This window comes from Rhineura floridana, chromosome 1 (assembly GCF_030035675.1).
Source record: "Rhineura floridana isolate rRhiFlo1 chromosome 1, rRhiFlo1.hap2, whole genome shotgun sequence".
NCBI classification, from domain to species: domain Eukaryota; kingdom Metazoa; phylum Chordata; class Lepidosauria; order Squamata; family Rhineuridae; genus Rhineura; species Rhineura floridana.
In genome coordinates, this window is record NC_084480.1 from 157,320,886 (window position 1) to 157,342,292 (window position 21,407).

A 21,407-nucleotide genomic window follows, 5' to 3' on the forward strand; every position below is an offset into this window, starting at 1 on the left:
AACACAATAAAAAATATGAAAAGAAGACATTCATTACTAATTATTGTTATGAGCATGGGGATTGGAATAGATGATCCCTGTGGGTCCCCTTTCCAGTCTCTGATTTGGAATCCTGTGCTTTGGAATGAGGAACTCGCTCTGCTGGTCAGATGGGTCTCTCCTTTGTTAAGCTAATAGAGTGGCCAGGTAAGAGAATGGGTCTATCAGTTGCCCAGCAACTGGTGAATGGGCCAGGAAGACCCTTTTGTCATTGAAACTCTTCAGGAGAGCCTTCCCACCCCTCCTGGCAGCTAGCAGAAGTTTGTGCTTAGAGTGTTTTTTAGAAGTGTCTAGAGAATGGCTGGGGCTGGAGGTAGGCAGAGAGGCTATCCCTCTGCACCATGGCTTTAGGATGTCTCCTGCAACCCAGATGGAAAAACTGGATATTGGACTGCTGATGCCTTGAACCCCTCCATCCTAAGCTCAGGTTGGAATGTGTGTAAATGAATAAACCATATTTCATAAAGACACTGCAGTCTCCACTGATCTTCTTCCTAAAGAAAACCAAACCCTGGATGAGTGCAAGGACCCCAGAAATCTTACCGCTCAGAGATTGGGGAGGCACGCAACATTATGTAAAGACCTGCCATTGGAAGAAACATGAACAAAATGGGAGAAAGACCTTTTTTTTTAACAAACACACATCAGGACAGAAATCGACAAAATTTTGTCCCTAATGAGGACTACTGTGTTTTACAATAAACAGAGGAAGAGATTGCCTCCAAGGAACAGAATATAGATTAGAGATGGGTGGAGGTTTTCAGAGAAATGCTGGAGGGTAGTGGCAACCAAATGAAGAAACTGGTCTCTTTTGTACTTCCTATTCTTGTATCTAATGTCTACTGTGAGAGAATGGCACAACTGTGAACGAAGGACAGAAACAGGCTGAGTGATAGCACTGCAAAGGCCAAGCTGCAGGTGCAACCAGTGGAGGTTCTGCATAGGGTTACTGGGGTACAGCCCTCCTAAGGAGAGCAACTAGCAATTTTTAAAAAATCCCCAAAGTCTCAAAGCCACACACTTCCTGTCCCACACACATTTTATAATTCCATTTGAACTTTCAGAGGCATAATAATTCAGCCAAATTTGTTTAATGAATATGTGTTTCAAGCAACAATATAAAGGCACTCCCTGTAATTCTTTTTACAAAACACTGCAGAATTATTCCTATATTCCAATTCCTTGATGAAATTGTTATTCCATTCACAAGGATTCTTGCATAGTTGACATACAAGTATGGCAGAAGAAGCAAATAAATTAGTTATAAAAATGACAAATTACAAACACGCCCACGTCAAATTAGTGAACTTTGTTTTATACAAAGGCTTCCAAACCAAGTCCAAATTGTTATATTTCTTACTGAAAATGAACTTTTTGCATGCATTTCCTTGATTGTTTTAAAAATTCAGTTATTCAAAGCAGGATTGTTAAAGGCTCATTTTTCATAAATCTTATGATTGCCTTCTGTACATAAACGCTATAGTAGCAAATATTTATTTTTAATTTTTAGATTAATGTGGGTTACTCAATACAATGGCTCATGAATAAGACCCATTGAATTCACCAGGGCTTACATACGTTTTTTATACTTAATGGAGCTTATGTTTATTTCAACAGCAAATAACACACATTCCTTAAAGCAGCTGACTTCAGCCTGAGAATCAAATCCATTAAACCAAAATTCTTGGATGTAAATTGATTTAGTCCCACACCTTTTTTGAATTAAAACCTTTTTTTCAATTCAAAGATCAGCTACCTGCAGATCAGTCTGCAGAAGCTTAGGTTTAGTTTCAACCAGGGGGAAGTGGCATCAACTATAAGCATGCTTAAAACCTAGTTCTGTTAAATCAATATAATTAAGGGACATTTCCCATTCTGTACTCAGCTACAAATATACCCAAGTACAAAATGCATGAATGTTGCTTCAGTTAAGAATGGGGAACATACATATAAATAACTATTTTCCTCAGTAAAATACATACAGTGCTGCAATCCTAACCCCACTTACCTATGAGTAAGAGCCACTGAATCCTGTAAGTCAAGAAAGGTTCTGGTCCCCACTTCTAGAATGCAGTATACCATTATCAACTGATGGAAGGTACATATATCTTATACTCTGGTATCAATATATAACATTTAAAATGAGAAGCATTTCTTACTTCTAAGCAAATCAGCCTGATTCATTAACTGTAACCCATAAACAAGTTTTTGTGCACAGATGATCATTCTACATTGTACAAGAAGGAAAGAATTTACAAAAATAAAGAACCCACATTCAAAATCCCCACATGCACATGTTGAAAATATGGGGAGTCTGAATCCAGGCAACTTCCCCCCAACTTTTACTCCTCTAATAGGTGAATAGTGCTGCTGTTTGAGAGGGATCTCCCTGTGTGTAGCAGTTTGTAATGTACTGTCTGCTGCTCCATACAAGAATCTCTGGATGGAAGCTTATGTGTTTACTGCAAGTATATTTTAGTTTGGAACCTTAGACAGCATGGAATGAACCCAACAACATTCCTGAACCCTCCCATTTGTGAGATGGGTATTTTTGCAGAGTACAGCACAGAAATATCAAATTCACTAGCAAACGTTTTATGGAGTGATGAAAATGACGATCCTATGTCATTGCTTAAAGTTTATTATGAATTTGAAGGTAACATCAGTGTCACAATAACATTTAATAACACATCAAAATGGCATAATCCTGAAATTGCACGGTTTTGCTGATCTAAAGGTGCTTCATTTACATAGCTTACACTCATTTAGATTTTGTCAGTTGAAATTTTATTTAATTGCAGATGGAATTAATTTAAGTTATATAGTTCTTATTCATAGATAAGTGATACATTTTGAGTTAATTCCTGCTCATTAGGATCTTATCGCCCACAGGCATATTTTAGCTTCCTACCACCTGTACTCCCACGTGCTTTCATGGATAGTGGATGCTATATGCCCAATTATTGATGAGAACAAGTGATTTGGTAATTTTTTTCCCTTGTGGCTTTTTCCCTTTATCAACCTTTTCCTCAAAGATTTAGTTCTCTTTCTGTGGATTCTGTCTTTTTGCAGCAAGACGGACAAGCCTTGTTCTTCTCCGTGGTGATCCTGCTAACCAGAAAAAGAAAAAGAAAAAAATGTTATAAAGGTAAACTAATGGGGCATCCCCACCCCCATACATAGAAAACTATCAAATGAATAAGGGGGACGTTTAGTCTAGAACTCTTCCCTCAATATCTAGTTGTGAGGGAAGGGCTACGTTTCCTGCAAATGATGTTTCCTCCCTGCTTTAAGAGGCAAGTATGGAATTCAGAACCCTGTGCTCCTGTCAAATGGAATTGCATTATCTTCAGATATGTGCAATCCAGCAATTGTTCCTTTTAATACCCTATCTATAGCCTATTTTAAGGGTCTGAAACTATTTAATATGCTTTTATGTGATATAGGCATATGTCTTGGTAATAAGTAGAAGCTTATTAAGAACGGATGATGTCATCTGATTTCAAGACGGGGTGGCTAAAAGCAGACTAATTAGAATAGACTGGGAGACTAGAGGCTCTGTCATAGTCACAAACATCCACCGTAGAATCATAGAATACTAGAGTTGGAAGGGGCCTATAAGGCCATTGAGTCCAACCCCCTGCTCAATGCAGGAATCCAACTTAAAGCAAACCCGACAGGTGCCTGTCAAGCAGAAAGAGCCATATAAGGAGTGTCCACAGGAAGCATCAAATATGGGCAAGCCTTTGATATGTGGGAAGGGAAGGTTTATTTCCTTTGGCTGCATACCAGGAAATTCCTGCGGGTGCTTATCTTGATGGGGTGCCTGCCAAGCAATTTCTCATGCTGCTGGCAGCAGGGAACTGTCAATTTCAATTCTCCGAGTATCTCATTTTTCTAATCTTAAATTTGGTTCTCCACATTTCTACCATTTGTGATTTAAAAAAAAATACTCATGAAAATTCTTCAGTTTTTGGTGCGAATTTCTCTGAATACCTTTTTGTATGCAGTTTTGATTAATGCACCCATTTTTGTAAGCAATTGATCCTAATATAATGCATGTTCTATGTGATTATATATTCATTTTGTGCACACTTCCCCCGTATAGATGCATTTTTGTAAACTTTGCTTGGTTGGAGAACTGCAATACAAAATTCAGATAAGTGAGAAGTTTAAAGGATGGCTGTGTTTCAGTTCTCATATTGTTTCTGATAGTGTGGATTTTATAAATTCAGCTTTACATGTGAACTGAATCAAATTTCTCCCCCCATGCCTATTGGGTGGATCTCTCTAAGGCATCCAATGGGGAGGAGGCCAGCCCAGCTCAGGAAGGGGACAGAGCCCACTGGGTATAAGAGGATCTGACCATCCGTTACTCTATGAGATTCCGTCAACCAACATTAAGAGACCGGGCAGGAGGAGTGTGTGACCCAGGTGTGTGCAATGTTTGTTTTCTTGCCTGAGAACAACGTGGTGTACACATGCAACAAGTGCAACCTGGTGGTGCTGTTGGAAGAAAAAGCGAGGGCCCTGGAATGGCGGGTGGCCATACTGAAGAGTATAAGAGAAGATGAAGAGTTCTTATATAGAATGCTAGAACAACAGCAGCAAAGAGAAGTACAGGAGGTGGAAGAACAGCAGCATGTTGAAGCAGAAAAGGAGACAGTTGTGGAGAGGAACAACGAAGTCAAGGAAAATCCATGGAAAAGGGTGACAGGAGCAGAAGAGCTAGAAGTCACCCTTCACTGGTGGAACTATGGAACTGCTTTCAGGCACTTGAGGATGAGATTGGAGGACAGCCTGCAGGGGAAGAAAGACCCCACACAACAGTGAGTGAGAGGCTGAAGCTCAGCCAAGCAGAGGTAGTGAAACCCCACAACAAGAAGAGAAGAGTAGCAGTAGTGGGAGACTCCCTACTGTGTTGGATTGAAACACAAGTATGCCAAGAAGATCCGTGGACTCGCCAGGTATACTCTCTTCCCAGAGGATGATTTAGAGATGTGGCAGAAGAGTTGCCATCACTCATAAAGCCCACTGACAGGTATCTCTTTCTTCCCATCCATGTGGGAATGAATGACACTGCCAAGCAGAGCTACGAAAAAATTGTGTCAGACGTTGAAGCTCTAGGAAGAAAGATTTATGGCAAGACAGCTCCCTTGAGACATTATGGTGTCATTCACTGGAATACTATATTCAGTCCAGTAAATTCAAAGTTTATATTTTGCTGGAAGAGCTTTTCATACATGAAATTTTGTCTAAATGTTCAGTACTACTAGCTCTGTAAATTAAATTGTAGATGAAAACTGTTGCAGGTACATGAAGACTGTCCCAGCCTGTTTTAAACTGCAACATGTTTATTAATTTCAATTAAGCATTGTTAGAGCATGTTCAGAGTATTTTAGTATTGTTGATTATACTTCATTGGTTTTAAATGTTGAACCACCCAGAAAACACAGTTGACTCAGCACAATATAAATGCCTAAATAAATAATAAATAAATATTACTGATGATATGGTCTGCCTCATACCTTGTGTCCTTCTGGATAGTTGCACTTTCCTTACAGGTGTTTCTAAAAAAAAAAGGAAATAAGTGTTGCACTCTTACATTTATCATAAGCATTTGAAATAGTGTAGTAATGTATTTTCAGAAATGTCAAGATTTTAACTGATTACTTTTTTCAGTTTAGGCCACTGGAGGTATAATCAAAACTTTTTAGCATATGTTTCATATTTCCTGTGTTTCATTTGCTGTGTCATTTGCAAACATCGTTCAGTGATAAGATTGCAGCCCACAAAATGCTATTACCTGCACACAGGAAAATAGTATGTCAGACAGAAAAGCTCTGGCCTAGTCTTGTTCCTGATATGCTAAGTTTCTATGCACAGGATTCCCCACCCCCTGAGGAGCATTCAGTCATGTCAACCTCTACTTGGATTCTATAGTACCACCCAAACACAGATTTACCACCTCAATGAGATCTAGGCCAATGTGTGTCTTTAAAGATACAGGCAAAGATCCAAAGAGCTATTTTAAGCACACTAAAGCTCTCTAGTATGTCTAGTGGGATTTTTTTACTTTTAAAAAAATGGAAAATAAAATTGATTTGCCTCCTGATGTAAGGGACTGCTGACTGTATTTCTTAAACAGAACCCCCTCTGGGCACATAATGATAATTTGGAAAAAGAAAATATGATCCATGAAATGATAGCCAGCAATTTAAAATTACTGCAAACAGAAGAGTGAGTATCTGCTTCTTGCAATATACAGGCATACTCCGCTTAACGTCGCTTCACTTAACGTTGCCTCGCTATAACATACATGCTCCATATGCCTGTATTTCTCCAGAAACGCAGCCAGCAGCAGAGGCTTTAGCGCGTGGGGGTGGAAATAGACGCAATCGCGCCACCGCAAATCAGCTGGGAGGCGCGAGCGCAATCAGCTGGGAGACGTGGCAGCGCAGCAGCAGAGGCTTTAATGCACGGGGGTGGAAATAGACGTGATTGCGCCACCGCAAATCAGCTGGGAGGTGCGATTGTGATCAGCTGAGAGGCGCGGCAGCGCAGCAGCAGAGGCTTTAGCGCGGGGCTTTGAGGCTCCGCATGAAGGAGAGGTAAAAAAAGTTTTAAAAGGTAGTGCTTCACTTTAAGGACATTTTCGGTTTACGTAATCGCTCTGGTCCCATTGAGTACGTTAATGTGAGGCATTACTGTATACATTGTAGCATCAAAGTACTGTAGGAGTAGAATGCTACAAATTTATGAATGGAAATGCAGTCAAAAATGTCCACTAGCACACAACAACAAGCTGTTTTGAAAACTGTATATGAATATATGAAGACACTGTGAAAGTTTGCACATTCTTCACATACCCATTCTGGATATTAGCTCCAATGTTTTTAGTTTGCTTGGATTTATGAAATAAATCTGTATATTTATTTGAATGGGTGTTCTGCAAAAGCAATCGAACTGCAGTACTGTAGTTCTAAGGTGCAAGTGAGACCTGGTTTAAAAAATCATTTAGTATTTTATTTAGTTATGCGATATGTCTTGAAGAAATCCTGTACAGGTTTTGATCAACAAACTCTATCTATCTATCTGTCTGTCTGTCTGTCTGTCTTCTAGTAGATGACACATATATTGTAGTCTCATTCTAAGATAAAAAAAGAGGAAATAAAAAAGACTTAGCAACCCATATATTGTGCTTGGAACTTGTCATTGAAATAGAAAAAACATGTTAATGACTAATAAACTATTACAGTAAGTTGTAAATATACAGAGCGCTGCTGGTTTTATTTGGTGAACAGAATACAGATGACATTTCATGCTAACAAGCTACATAAGCAACTGGGTAAGAAAATATAGAGGGGAAATCAAAAACTCTGTCTTCTCTAGGTCTAACTCATCCCCATGCAAAATAATCCACTGGCAACAATTGTTCAAGTAGGAGTGTTTCCACGTTACTGTATAACTAACCTTCCAGATGAATTTTCTTTATTTCTGTCTCGATAATCTGTGGCTCTGCCTCAGTTATTTTGGTAACCTTGGTGTACTCAGTTCCAGCTATGATAAGCATTAAAAACAATCATCAGTTAAGATGTGACTGGACGTTGTGACAAGAAAGTGGTCCTTATTTGAAATGTTTCATTTAAAAAAAAAATGTGGACAGCATAAAATGGCTGTATTCAGGAAGCCATGGGCAAACTCCTAAATGTTTTCCTAGAAGTGACACTTCACAGCAGCATCTGTTCTACGGCTGGTAGCCAAGCACTCCCTCAGCACCTGGCATGTTCCACAAAATGCAACAAGGGCGCACTCTTGTTCGTTTACACTGCAATAATCTTAACAGTGTAGCTCACAACTTGCAAAGATCTTGTATTTCGTTAGACAAGGAAAGAATTTTGTTCCAATCTGAACTGGAAAAAGGAAAACTCTGGGTGCTGTCCAAAATGTCTGTGAACTATTGCCATAATTACTGCAGCACCCAAACAATATGTTTGCTTGTATTTGTGTGTGTACTCCACAAGTCTCAAAAGTATTGGTCTCTCATTGCAGTTAATGGTAAAGGAGGGCTGGAAGAGATGAGACAAAGTGAGAAAATGAAAAAATAAACCAGACAAATAGTTGAGTTAAGGATTAGGCTTCTAATTGCCACTTCACCATAGCAAGGAGAAGGGGAAAAAAGAATTCAGCGAATCACTTTGCAGCATTTCAGGAAGCATGGCAGAGGCTCTGATTACTGTGAGTGCTCTGTGGCTCACTGGCTGAACAAATAAAACTGCTTTATAGGTCATTGGTCCATGTAGCCCACTATCTATTCTGACTGGCAGAGTCTCTGCAGGTCTCAGGCAGGGACCTTTTATCAGCCCTATTACTGGAGATGATTTTAAACTGAGATGCTGGGGATTTTCAGCATTCAAAGCATGTGCTCCACTACTCAGCTAATCTATATGAATGATTTATAACTTATTTGATTTAGCACACTCTGGAAGATTAGACGGTTTGCGTCTCAGAAAAACCCTAATTCAGAAGCAAATAATTGAGGTTGGGGGGTGAGTTTTCTGGATGCACCTCAAACCCTGCAATCTTGCATGCATGTACCTGTGAGTAAACCCCATTAAAACAATGGGAGTTACTTCTAAGTAGATATGTATATGATTGCACTATTATTTTTTAAAATTACAGCATACGTTTGAAGACGCTACATCAAGTAAATGAAGGTTTGCCGAGGGGGTATGACTGAGTGGATCCAGGGTGTGTTCAATGTGTCTTTGTGGGAGGGAGAGATCCCAGCTACCCTGAAGGATCTGACTGCTCCTGAAAAAGCCCACTCTAGACCCATTGGTTTGTGACAACTACTGCCCGGTCTCAAATACTCTCTTCCTGGGAAGGTGATTGAGAGGATTGTGGTGCAGCAATTGTAAGCACCCTTGGATGAAACATTATCTTGACCCATTCCAATCTGGGTTCAGTCTGGTTATGGGACTGAATTGGCCTTGGTCACCTTCTCCATCAGGAGAAGAACAAGGGGAGTGTGACCCTATTATTCTTACTTGACCTCTCAGCAGCTATTGATACCACCACCATGACGATGATGATTAGAATTCATTACCTGTCCTTCACCCAAAGGTCCCAGGGTGGGTTACAACAGTTTTAAAACATATAATTAAAACATAATTAATCAAACACATAATTAAAAACAGTTAAAAGCAACCTAAACAACATCATAGAAAATAGGGTGAATCCTAAAAATATACATCTCAGGTGTTGAAGGCCAGGGTAAAGAGGTGTGTCTTTAGCATTTGCCAAAAGTACAATGAAGTTGCCAGATGCACCTTGGTGGGGAGGGAGTTCCACAGCTTAGGGGCTGCCATAGAGAGAATGGTCTCTCCCAGGCCACTCCCCCAAACTTCCAAGGGTGGCAGAACAACCGAAAAAGCCCCCTCTGCTGATCTCAACACCTGAGAGGGCCTATAGGAAAGGAGGCGGTCTTTCAGATATTTGGGACCTAAGACATTTAGAGCTTTAAACACTAACTGGCTGGAAACGAATTCACAACAAATGCAGCTGTTTTAAAATGGGTTATATGACTTCTAAAGGGAACCCCAGCCAGTAATCTGGAAGCTGCATTTTGGACCAGTTGGAAGTCATCTTCAAGGGCAGCCCCATGTAGAACACATTGCAATAATCCAGTCTGGAAGTTACTAGAACATGGAGTACTGTGGCCAAGTCTGCTCTGTCCAAAAGAGGGCAAAGCTGGCAAATCAGCTGAGCTGGAATAAGGCACTCCTGACCACTGAGGCCACCTGAACCTCCATAGACAGTGTTGGATCAAGGGGTACCCCCCCAGGCTGTGGACTGCTCCTTCAAGAAAAGAGCAACCCCATCTTCCCAACTCCTAAACATGAGAACTCTGGACACATAACACCTCTTTCTTTTCAGGATTCAGCCTCAATCTATTGGCCCACATCCAGTCCATCACTGCCTCCAAGCACTGATTCAACACCTCAACTGCCTCTCCTGATTCAGATGGAACAGAGAGGTAGATATAGGTGTCATCTGTATATTGATGGCACCTCACTCCAAGTCTCCTAATGACAGCTCCCAGTGGCTTCATATAGATGTTAAACAGCATGGGGGACAAGATGGAACCCTGCAGAACGCTACAGGTTAATTCCCATGGTGCTGAACAGTAGCCTCCCATAGCTACTTTTTGGAAGTGGCTCTGGAGATACAAGCAGAACCAATGAAGCACAGTGCCCCCCATGTCCTTGAGACGTTCCAGAAGGATACCACGGTCAACAGTATCAAAAGCCACTGAGAGATCAAGGAGAATACGCAGTGTCTCATTCCCCCTATCTCTCTCCCAACAAATGTCATCAGCCAGGGTAACCAAGGCAGTTTCAGTACCATGGCCAGGCCTGAAGCCAAACTGGAATGGATCCAATCAATCAGTCTTCTCCAAGCATGCTTCAAGCTGGACCACCACTACCTTCTCAAGCACCTTGTCCAAAATGGTGTTATTTGCCACTGGGCAATAGTTGTTTAACACTCTGGGTCCAGGGAGGTCCTTTTAAGGAGGGGACGCACCACCATCTCCTTCAAGGAAAAGCATTAATCACTTCCTGGATCCACCCATGGCTTGGCCCAGCAGGGCTGGTTTGGGGAGTGCCCTGGGCAGCTGCAGCCATTCAGGCAGATGGAATATACCCTCAGCGGGGCCTAGTCCTGATGTTACTATATCCCAAAGACAACAGCCTCTTTGAGACAGCTGCTTCTGCAAGGGGTGGGTGGCCTGATGCTCACCTCTGTACCTCTCCCCATGCACCCTCTCTCAGCAACCTGCCCCCCCTCCCACTCACTTCCTACTGCGGCCTAGGGATGGGTGAGAATTTCGATTCAGTCCGCATTTCAAGCAGAATTTATCAAATTCACAATTTCTGAAACAATATGAGAACCAAAACACAGCCATCCTTCGAAATCCTCATTTTTAGAATTCTGGGATGCAGTTCGCCAACTAAACAACATTTACAAAAATGCATATATTAGGGGAAAGTGTGCATAAAAATGAATGCATGAGTGAAATTAACATGCAAAAAGGCATGAAATGATGAGAAATGGCTTGCAAAAATGTGTACCTTTGTCAAAACTGCCTACAAAAATGTGTTTCTTTGGAGACATTTGCACTAGAATGGTGGAGAATTTTCATGAGGATTTTCACAGATTATTGTAGAAATGTAGAGAAATGAATTGAACCAAAACAGACAGATCTTTCCATCCCTACTGCTGCCTGACCTTGACCATGGTATCCTTCTGAGCCAACCTGGTGAGATGGGTATCGCAGGCACTGTTCTACAGTAGTTCTGATCCTATCTCTAAGGTCGTTTTCAAAGAATAGCATTCAGTGATTGTATTTTGGCTTCCTGGCAATTGTCCTGTGAGGTGTCACAAGTACCATCTTGTCCCCAATACTGTTTAACATCTATATTAAGCCCTCGGGAGCAGTCATCAGGAGATTTGGGGTGCGGTGTCAACAGAACGCTGATGATACTGAGCTCTATTTCTCTGTAACATCTGAACTGGGAGAGGCCATGCAAGCCCTGGACCAGTGCCTGGACTCAGTGGTGGATTGGATGAGGGCCAATAAACTGAGTCTGAATCCTAACAAGATGGAGGTGCTGTGGGTTGGTGGTTCCCATGTTTGGAAAATGGATCAATTGCCTGGTTTGGATGGGGTCATACTCCCTCTGAAAAAGCATGTTTGTAATCTGGGGGTACTCCTGGATCCATCTTTGTTGCTAGAGGCCCAGGTGACCTCAGTGGCTACGAGTGCCTTTTACCAGCTTTGGCTGGTAAGACAGCTGCATCCATTTCTGGACCAGGATAGCCTGGCCACTGTTGTCCATGCACTGATAACTTGCAGGCTGGATTACTGTAATATGCTTATGTAGGGCTGTCCTTGAGGTTGGTCCGGAAGCTGCAGCTGGTGCAAAATGCGGCGATGCAACTGCTCACTGTTGCCAACATATTACCCGGTTGCTGAAAGAATTGCACTGGCTGCCCACTAGATATAGTGCTAAGTTCAGGATTCTAGTTTTGGTGTACAAAGCCCTATGCATCTTGGGACCAAGATACCTGAAAGTTCATATTCCCCTGCTCTCTACAGGTGAGGTCTTCTGCAGATACTATCTTATTAGGAGATCCGTTCCACACAACTTAGGAAGCAGACCTTTAGTGTTGTGGCACCTCCCCTTTGGAATTCCCTGCCCTTAAATATTAGACAGGCATCATCGCTGTTATATTTTTGGAGCCTGCTGAAGACCTTCCTCTTCAACAAGTCTTTTAAGAAGAGACCTTATCCCAGTCTGTGTCTGTGCTGGAATTGCTTTTTAATATTTTTAAAAGCTGTTTAGGATGTTTTAGAGTGCTTTTAGTGTTTTTGTTTGCCACCCTGGGAGAAAAGGTGGGATATAACTTTAATAAATAAAAAAACTGAATTATTAGGTAATTCTATTAAAATGGAAGGCAGTGCTACTGCCTTCAATTTAAATGCCTGCCTGCTAGTAGATCTACATCCTGCAGCCTAGGGCTACTTATCATTTAGAAATTAAAAGGACTGAGGAGCTACTCATTGCAAATGCACAGTTGTGAAACTACTTTGGATCTACTTTTTGGATGGTGGAATGTTACAAAAATTGATGCTTTTCAATATTTCATTTCTCTACAGTTAGGGTTCTTAGAAAAAATGAATATGTTAATAGCTTATTTTACTAAGCTAAGGCTGCAATCCTACACCACTTCTCTGAGAATAAACCCCACTGAATTTAGTAGGACATTTCTGAGTTGAAATTGTCAGGATTGTGCTGTAAGAGGACATTTGCTCAACTCTTTGTGAGTTCTTTTTGTGCAGAAGAGGCTTTCCTGATGAATTTGGTCATACAGGGATTTCAAGATCTGATCCAATGAACAGCCCGTTGACTTTCAAATATGTCACTCAATCATAACAGAAGCAAAACGGATGTGGTCTCACTTCAACTGGAACATGAATAAAATACGTAGCTTAGGTTTAGGAGTCAGGGTTACAGTTAACTTTGCCAAAATACTTGAATTCTTTTTTCCTTCATATATTCCAGATAGTTCTAATCTACACAACAAGCAAAAACATTTTGATTTATGAATGAAGATAAATGTCTTTGACATTTTTTTAAAGTTGCATTTCATTTTCTTCTGATTATTTCTTGACGAAGAGCAGATTGTTAAGGTGAATAGAGAAGATGACGAACACCATCCCTGGCAATACAGTGCACTCTAATTATACAATATGGCAGTTCATTATTCTCAAATGCTATTGGCTGACAATGCTGGCAACCATATGGTGATAAAATCCTCATCCTACAATATGCATGGCTGGGATTGGGCACAAAGCCACATACAGTGATTTTATTATAGCAGCTTTCTATGACAGACAGTTATAAGATATCTGTTTTACTAAGCATGCTGTGAGATGATGTACTCTTGAAGGTCATTATGCAGCTTTATTGCATAGAACCTACAGTCATTTCAAAAGAAGAATGCTAAACATGCTTTTGAGAGTTAATTAGTGAGCAATGAATATTCATTTTTAATGAAGAATGCAATAGATTTAGACTTTTCCCACATGTCATACTTACTTTGGAGGTGTATCTTAAAATTCAAAATTTATCATAGGATATCAGTATCAGAAATAAATCTTCATTGCTCATTTGAAACTTTTTAAAGACTGAACAGATACACAGACACAAACCTTTATTGTTCTCCAGTGTGTGTGGAGGTAAACTGAATGCTCAAAGTTTAATACTTTATATGCAAGGCTTTTCTGTCCATATGTTTTGCTTAATTAAATCAGTCTTTAAAAAGTTAAAAAGATAAATTTATCAGCTCTCAGAGCTCATTATGATGGTTAGTTGTCTCACACTCACTAACCTCCCTGGAGGAGTCTTTTGATTTCTTCATCTTCAAGTAAATGACCATCACCTTCAATGAATTTGGTCACCTTGGTAACCTCTGACAGAATACATGTTTATGGCATGATACTGATTTATCTGGGACATTGAGAAATTGTTGCAGCACATTTGACAAGCATACTTCATAATTACACAATACATCTATTGCAGTGGTAACCGTCATGCCAAACATCTGGCTGTTTTCATTAAAAGAAAGTAAATGGTTGCAGTGTGTTCCTAATGTACAATACATATTAGCTGTTTCACTTGAACAAGAATTAAAATATTAATGGGGTACATATTGAATTCGAGAGAGATTACAGCTAAGAGGAACCTGTAGTACATATTGAATATGCCTTCCATGAAACCTGGTAGTAGAATATGTAAAAGTCAGTATTCAATTTTGCCAATTCCAGATGAATTTCGCTAACATCTAAATTTTCTCAACTTTTCAGACATTCACAAATGAAAACTGACAATCATATTTAGGTGTCTGTCAATGTTAAATGAGTATCTCTGCCATTCACAAAATTCACCATAGCACACGTACATTAAGACATCTCTGAACACCATGACTCTTGGAAATCTGAATCCAGTTACTTATAGCTTGCATATATCATTACTATGTTCATATGGTCAGATCTAACCCTTTCCCAACTCTGCAGGGTATGATCTATTGTACAAGGGCTATTCCTTTTATATAAATGTAGCCACTAAAATAATGACTATTTATCATTCTCAGAAAATAAATCCTCGATTTTGCCAGATTTCAATCTATATTTCCCCTTTGACATATACAATACTGACCTTCTTCCAGCAATTTCTTGACGGCTTCCTCAGTATCTGCCCCACCTCCTGTAGTGATTCGAGTATATTTCAATTCAGGACCTGAAGTGAAAGAGTTTCATTGAGATATATTTAAAATACTTTCCTATTCTTTCACTACTAACAGGAACCACATCTTCCAGTTAAAACTAATGATCACAGTAATAAAAAGTCATGGAACGAGGCCTCAATAAAAACCTTGGTTTGTCTGGTGAAACGTATAAGAGAGTGGTAGGCTTGGTGGCTGATGTGACAGCCACGTAGATTCCAACACAGAGAATAGGGAGGATTTGGAAGGTGCATGAAAATGTGTTGCCAGGAGTGATATAATTATCCAGCCTACACTCTACCACTACCACATTCCTCTCAGAAGCTGATTTTTATGCAGCTTTACCAGGATTTGGTTATATGGTTTGAGAATGCTATACAGTAAGCAACTATGTAATAAACAAACAACAAATAAAGAGACTCATGAGATGGCAATGAAGAAAATCTACAGAACAGTAGTTTTGAAAGATGAGAAAGGAACAGAATTAAGGCTGTATGGTCACTCTATAAAAAGGCTAGTTCTGTCTCTGGTAACTACCTCAAATGGCCCAGAATCAGAAGTGGACTCTGTAACAAAATATTTAAAACGGTGCATATGCTTTTTCTTTTTTTAATTTTGATTATAAAGCTTGAATTTTTAAAACTGGTCATATCTTGACATGGTTTACCTTGAATAATTCTTTCTTCAGTCACGTGTTTTTCAGTCACTTCCACAGGATGACCATCAATTATTTTCGTGTATTTTTTAATTATAGGTTCTGTAAAGATATTTTTAAAAGCTAGAGACAAAATATAAGTCAATTCACTTGATTATTTTGATGTCTTTTGGATGTGTGTGAATTATGCAGCCAACAGGCCAAGAGCGTTAGAAATGGTTAGATTCAAAGCTTTCAATCAACTGTTATGTGTATGTGACAAGCCCTTGAGAAAAGTGCAAACAAGGCAATTTGCATTTCCAGGCATGTCAATTTTCCCAAGGCCAAATATTCACAGTCTCAAGTTATGAACATCGTGTGTGTGTGTGTTTTTAAGAAATCAGAATAAAATATTTCATTTTTTAAAAATCAAGCCTTTGGATAGACTGATAGTTAGTCTCCATTTTTGTTCACCAGTGACGATAAAATATCAAGTTCCTTGAGGCTCAGAAATGATTCTTGTAAACATAATAAATACATTGGAACATGGAGTAATTAATCAAGTTGGCAAAAGTGCTTTTCTGTATTTCATCTCATGGACACAATTCAGAAAGCAGGCATGAAAAATATAAAGAGACAGTGAAAATTGAGCACACAAAATGAGAAAGGAATACAATTCAATAAGAAGGAAAAGGAGGCAAAGGATTTAATAATGGAACATTATAGTGCAAAACATCATTATAACACATGCTACAAGCAAATCCAGCAGCTAAAGGCACTGCTTACAAAGAAATTAAATTGTAACTGTGAACTGTCTCTTCCAAACTGTTCTGGTTAGTAATATGCAGCCCACAAGACATATTCACCTCCATGAATAACTTTAGTTACTGTTTCGCCTTCCCTGACCAGCGTAAATTCTGGTTCACCTTCAGTCACTTTAGTGAGCCTTGTAATAGTTGGCACTGCAAATTAATATTTCATCATTGGAAAGTAAATACGGAACACGTAGTGAACAATGTGTACAATGCATGGTATGAAATTGGTACTAAGAAGTAACTCCTATGTCAGGGCCAATCCTAAAGTTTGGGGCTAGCACATAAGTGTTGAAAACGATGCAGCAATGTCCTGAAACTGTTGTAGATAGAGATACACACATTTTGGCTGGGAATTCCAGATCATAAGTAAGCAGAATTATTGATATATGTGTGCATTGGTATGCATTAAATGTAACTGTGTAATCTGGCACATCATGGATTAAGTAGGACTGCAGAAGTATGAATATGAGGAGAATGGAGGATGTCTGTTAGCAATACCTGTATACAGATTGGCTGTTTCTGATTCCCATCTACTGCTTTTGTGTCTCTGCTCTCTTGCTGAACTTGCTGTCACATGTCTGTGACCTTCTGAACTTAATGAATACACAGTGGTCACTCTGTGAGGTATTCCAAATGACAGCAGCAATTTGAACATTAGCAAGAAGTACAGAAGGAAGCTTTCTCCTCTTCCAGGTCAAGTGAAGTACAAGAATTCTGTCTTGATAATTGCTCTAGGAAGCTTTGATTGGCCCCTGCTTCCTTCCTGTGTGATTTTTCTGCATTGAAAGTATTTTGTGAAAAAATTGATGCTTTGTTTCATAGCTAGATATTATAGAAAGTCTATTAGTTGTCTTATTTCATGACATGTTACCTTCAATCTCCTTTCGAACTGTGGTGCCACCAACTACTCTTGTTATAACATCTGTCATAATGATAAAAATATGTTGAGAAAATCAGATTGTGTTAGTTTTTAAAACTCCTTTAAGTTGCAGTAGGCTTCATAATCTAAACATAAATTAAGAAGACATTTTGTAACAAACTCAGATAAAAAGTTATGGGCATAATCTAACCACATGTAAGCACTTCCAGGACCTATTGAATTAAGCACATACCCCACTTTTCCATTGAATTCAGTGGTGCTTAAAAGTGCTTAATTTTCCTTGAATTATATCCACTGTTATTTATTTATTCATAATAATTGCAAAATCTTTTTCATGTAACCGCACAGAATTGTGTCTAATATACATATGGAAATGTAGAATAAGAGCAGAACAACTGCTGAAAATGATGTCCCGTATACCTGTTTCTACCTTAAGAACAGAGTTTTGAATGAATAATCAGAACATTGCTTCCTGACACATTTCCTGGCCAAAGTATATTTTGGTCTCCACACATATGGGATACAGTATAAAGAATGCTTCTGTGTTCTCTTAGGGCTGCCAATGTTGCAATCATTGGCATGTAAAGAAGAGCTGAAAATTGCTTCTAAAGAGGACTGTTCTTGAGTTGTCAGTGATGGGATTACGAGCAATGTTAAGAAGCCTGACCAACATAAACCACACCCTGGGGTGAAGCCAGAGGTAGGGTTACTAGTCTGGCAGCCAATGATGAGTTCGCTGCATGGAGGGAGTAATCAGTACTCACTGTACTTATTTTGTCTCTGTCATGACCCCCGGACCCTCAAGGTACTGGGTTCATGCATCAGACTCAGACCCCCACCCTTAGGGAAATGAGACTGGAACCAAAAAAGCTATTACTTCACCCTTGCCAAGGCTGTGTACGCTCACAACAACCCTGCAAGGTAGAAGGTAGGCTGCCACCACCCCTGTATACTGGTCCACTCAGAGCCAGGGGATCTCTGAGCCCAAAAGATATATAAAACCAAGGTCCTAAAAGGCAAGAGTCACAGTTACACTCCTTGCCAGGCACCTCTGGTTTAACACTTAAAATCCAAGCCTTTAACTTCTTAACCCTCTTTGGTAGTTAGTGACTGAGATTGGTCAAGGTACTGAATCCAGAACCACCCCTTCTCTCAATTGAACACACCAGGTTAAATAGAAGTAGCTTTATTAAGATATATAAGTGCACATAACATATAGCAGCAAGTAATCCTTTAAGACCATTCACCCAACAGGGGTTTAGGTTCTTACAAGAGAATTCATACACACAACAAGAAAATAACAAACTAACTCACCTAACTACTTACACACGAGGTAGTTGGTTGCGTGGCACCTCTCCTAAGAGAGATGGATGTTCAACATAAAGCAATGGAACCAGACATAGGTTGCCTTCCCATAAGCAACCCCTGGAACCATAAGGCAGAAAGGTTTGGAACTCTGGTGCCAGTCAGCATAGGCAGGGAACAGAGAACAAAGGCTATGGGTCTCTAGCCCTATACTTAAGGGAAAAGGATACTAACGGTCCAAGATTAATTGACCAATCAGGAATTGGCTGATGTAACTTTCTTCTCAATGTTTCTTACATTTTCGCACCTTCAGGCCCCCCTCCCAACTGTGTTTTCCAACTGTACAGGCCAAGGATGACCTTGGGTACCAGGCACTTGCTAATCAGCAAAGATAAACAGGTGCAGCTTGTTAAGGCTTCTCTAACCATCTTCAGCTGGGAAGTGAAACTCAGATTTGCAAATTGGCAAAGGCTTGTCTTTTCCAACTGTAACCGTCTCCCAGAGTCCCTTACTGGAGCCAAAGTATTGCTATTAGATTTTTAATAACTCATGACCATTACAGGTTCATGACAGTCTCTACTTGGGGAGTAACTTTTCTAACCTATAAGCCTGGCATTAATGAACACGAGTCACTGTTTTGTCATTCGCTGTGAAACAGGTCAGTTCAGGTCTCGTCCCCTGTAATAAAGCCAGTCTGAACTGCAATAAATAACCATTTTATTAAAGCTGTGTATTCAGCTCCATCTATCTAAAGTTCTGGCTTTGAGAGAATTCCCTTGGAGCCAAATGTATTCCAGAAACACATAAGGAGCTTCTGGTCACATCCACACCATACAGTTAAAGCACTCTTATATCACTTTAACAGTCATGACATCCCCCAAAGAATCCTGGGAACTGTAGTTTGTTAAGGGTGCTGCGAACTGTCGCTCTGTGAGGGGTCTGCTCACAACTCTAATCTCCCTTAACAAGCTACAGCTCCCAGGATTCTTTGGGGGAAGCCATGCATGTTAAAGTGGTATAAGAGTGCTTTAAATGTATGGTGTGGATGAGACTGTGTGATGAAGCAGACTTTATCTTTCAAATTACAAATATGATCACCAGGTCATTACCAAGAAATTAAAAAGAAATATTAAAGAAAGGTATTTTTGTGTAAGTTATACCTCTAATATGACCCAATCTACACTTGCTGCAACATCCCATGCCCTGATGATCATGAGTCTTGACTTCTGTAATTCCTCCTTATATGGGCTTCCAACAAAGCTTCTCCCATTGCCGTTAGCTTGTTCAAAATATGACACAACAAATATCTTCAAGTTAGGAGACCGTATTCATATTAAGCCAACCCTGTATTCCACTTTTAAAATGCAGAGTGAGAATGAACTTGGTTGCCTAAAAGTGACCCTGATCATATTTTGTCTTCTCTGTATTCTTTACATTGCTAGTTTGTAAAGTAGCACATTGAATTCACAATGTGCTATTTTAAGTTCTTAATGTTTAGGGTTGCCAGGTTCCTGGCCTGAGACTGATCCTGTATCTTTAGGAGAAGAGAAAGTCAGCCAAGTGCAGGTGTTCTTGCAACTCTGTAATGGGAAAAACCACAAGGTGGAATTCTCCCTTCCCCCTGCACAACTTTTAAAGATACAGAAGACCTCTTGGAGGCCGGGCCTGGCAACCAAGAGGTCTTCTGCATCTTTAAAAGTTGTGCAAGGGGAAGGGAGAATTCCACCTTGTGGTTTTTCTCATTACAGTATTGCAAGAACACCTGCACTTGGCTGACTTTCTCTTCTAAAGATACAGGATCAGTCTCAGGCCAGGAACCTGGCATCATGTTAGCAAAATCATTTAAATAACACAGACAAAGGCCAGAGAGAAAAGTCCTGATAACACTTTAGTGAGCAAACTGAACAAAACCAGTATATAATTTGAGGAGCAAGGAACATAGGAATTTTTGTCTTTCAGTTCGGATCTTGTACATAGCAGGGAGACATACAACCAAACACACAGAGGAAAACTCCCTCAGAACTGCACAGCCAATCAGAGCATGAGCTATCTCACTGAAGATCATGCCAACTCTGTTTGCTAAGCAACAACTCCACCCATCCCCCTCTTGGCTAGTTGATGTTACAAACAGAATGAACCCTACCGTTGAACTTCTAACACTTCAGAGGTTATATTCAGAAGTGAAATTGTTGAGAATTGTGGCTTGGGAAGTACAATCCATTGCCATAAGGTTTTGTTATTGGTATTGACACTCCTTTTGATTTCTCTCAAAAGTCTCTAATTTTTACCTTGAAGATAAACTTTGAAAATAAACAGATTATTTTCAAATGTCCAGTGAATGTTCTTCTAAATTAATTTGCTTTAATTGGCCATCACTAAATTTTACATTCAATTAAATTTTGGTAGCATCTCTATTTGTGGTCTTAATTTTTTCCACAATCCCAACATATTGTGGGCTTTTTTCTGTTCAACAAACTGCAGATGTTTTTGAGGTATTTATTTTATCTTGCTATATTTGCTATCATTCGTACTACATCGGATCAACCACTTTTAACCTCTTTTTGATGATGGGTTCAAAGTTGCTCTCTATTACTTTTATCTTGGGATCAACAACTTTAATAATTTGGGTGGCTGAAAATGGAAGAGAGCAAACAATGATATAGTTAAAAACAACTACCCTCTGGTGCCCTTTTTAATGGCATTGGAGAACTTACTGGTATTGAATGGGATTTATGAAAGACCATCACAAAAAATATGGATGTGATGCCCTTGAGAAGTGCAGATTGAGCACATTGAACATTCTTCAAATGTTCTTCAAAATTAAGGAAACATGTGAGAGGGGGCAGTGGGACAATCATGTTAGCTCTCTGTCACTGTTCTG

General features: G+C 39.8%; 1 protein-coding gene across 10 annotated transcripts in view; it reads right to left on the minus strand.

Annotated features, from left to right (window-relative positions):
• Positions 1–1,423: 1,423 nt before the first annotated feature.
• The window catches only part of POSTN (periostin), an 87,488-nt gene continuing 67,504 nt past the window's right edge, over positions 1,424–21,407 (minus strand). The window contains exons 17-24 of one of the 10 annotated variants that reach the window (XM_061639192.1): positions 17,213–17,263; positions 16,393–16,488; positions 15,560–15,649; positions 14,826–14,906; positions 13,999–14,079; positions 7,513–7,599; positions 5,568–5,609; positions 1,424–3,147 (exon numbers count right to left, since the gene is read on the minus strand). In XM_061639192.1, coding sequence (XP_061495176.1) covers positions 3,077–3,147; positions 5,568–5,609; positions 7,513–7,599; positions 13,999–14,079; positions 14,826–14,906; positions 15,560–15,649; positions 16,393–16,488; positions 17,213–17,263 — 599 coding nt within the window. In that variant the 3' untranslated portion in view covers positions 1,424–3,076. Of the gene's footprint in view, positions 3,151–5,567; positions 5,610–7,512; positions 7,600–13,998; positions 14,080–14,825; positions 14,907–15,559; positions 15,671–16,392; positions 16,489–17,212; positions 17,264–21,407 lie in introns of all 10 variants that reach the window. The other 9 variants (XM_061639183.1, XM_061639173.1, XM_061639163.1 and 6 more) reach the window with 9 other exon arrangements.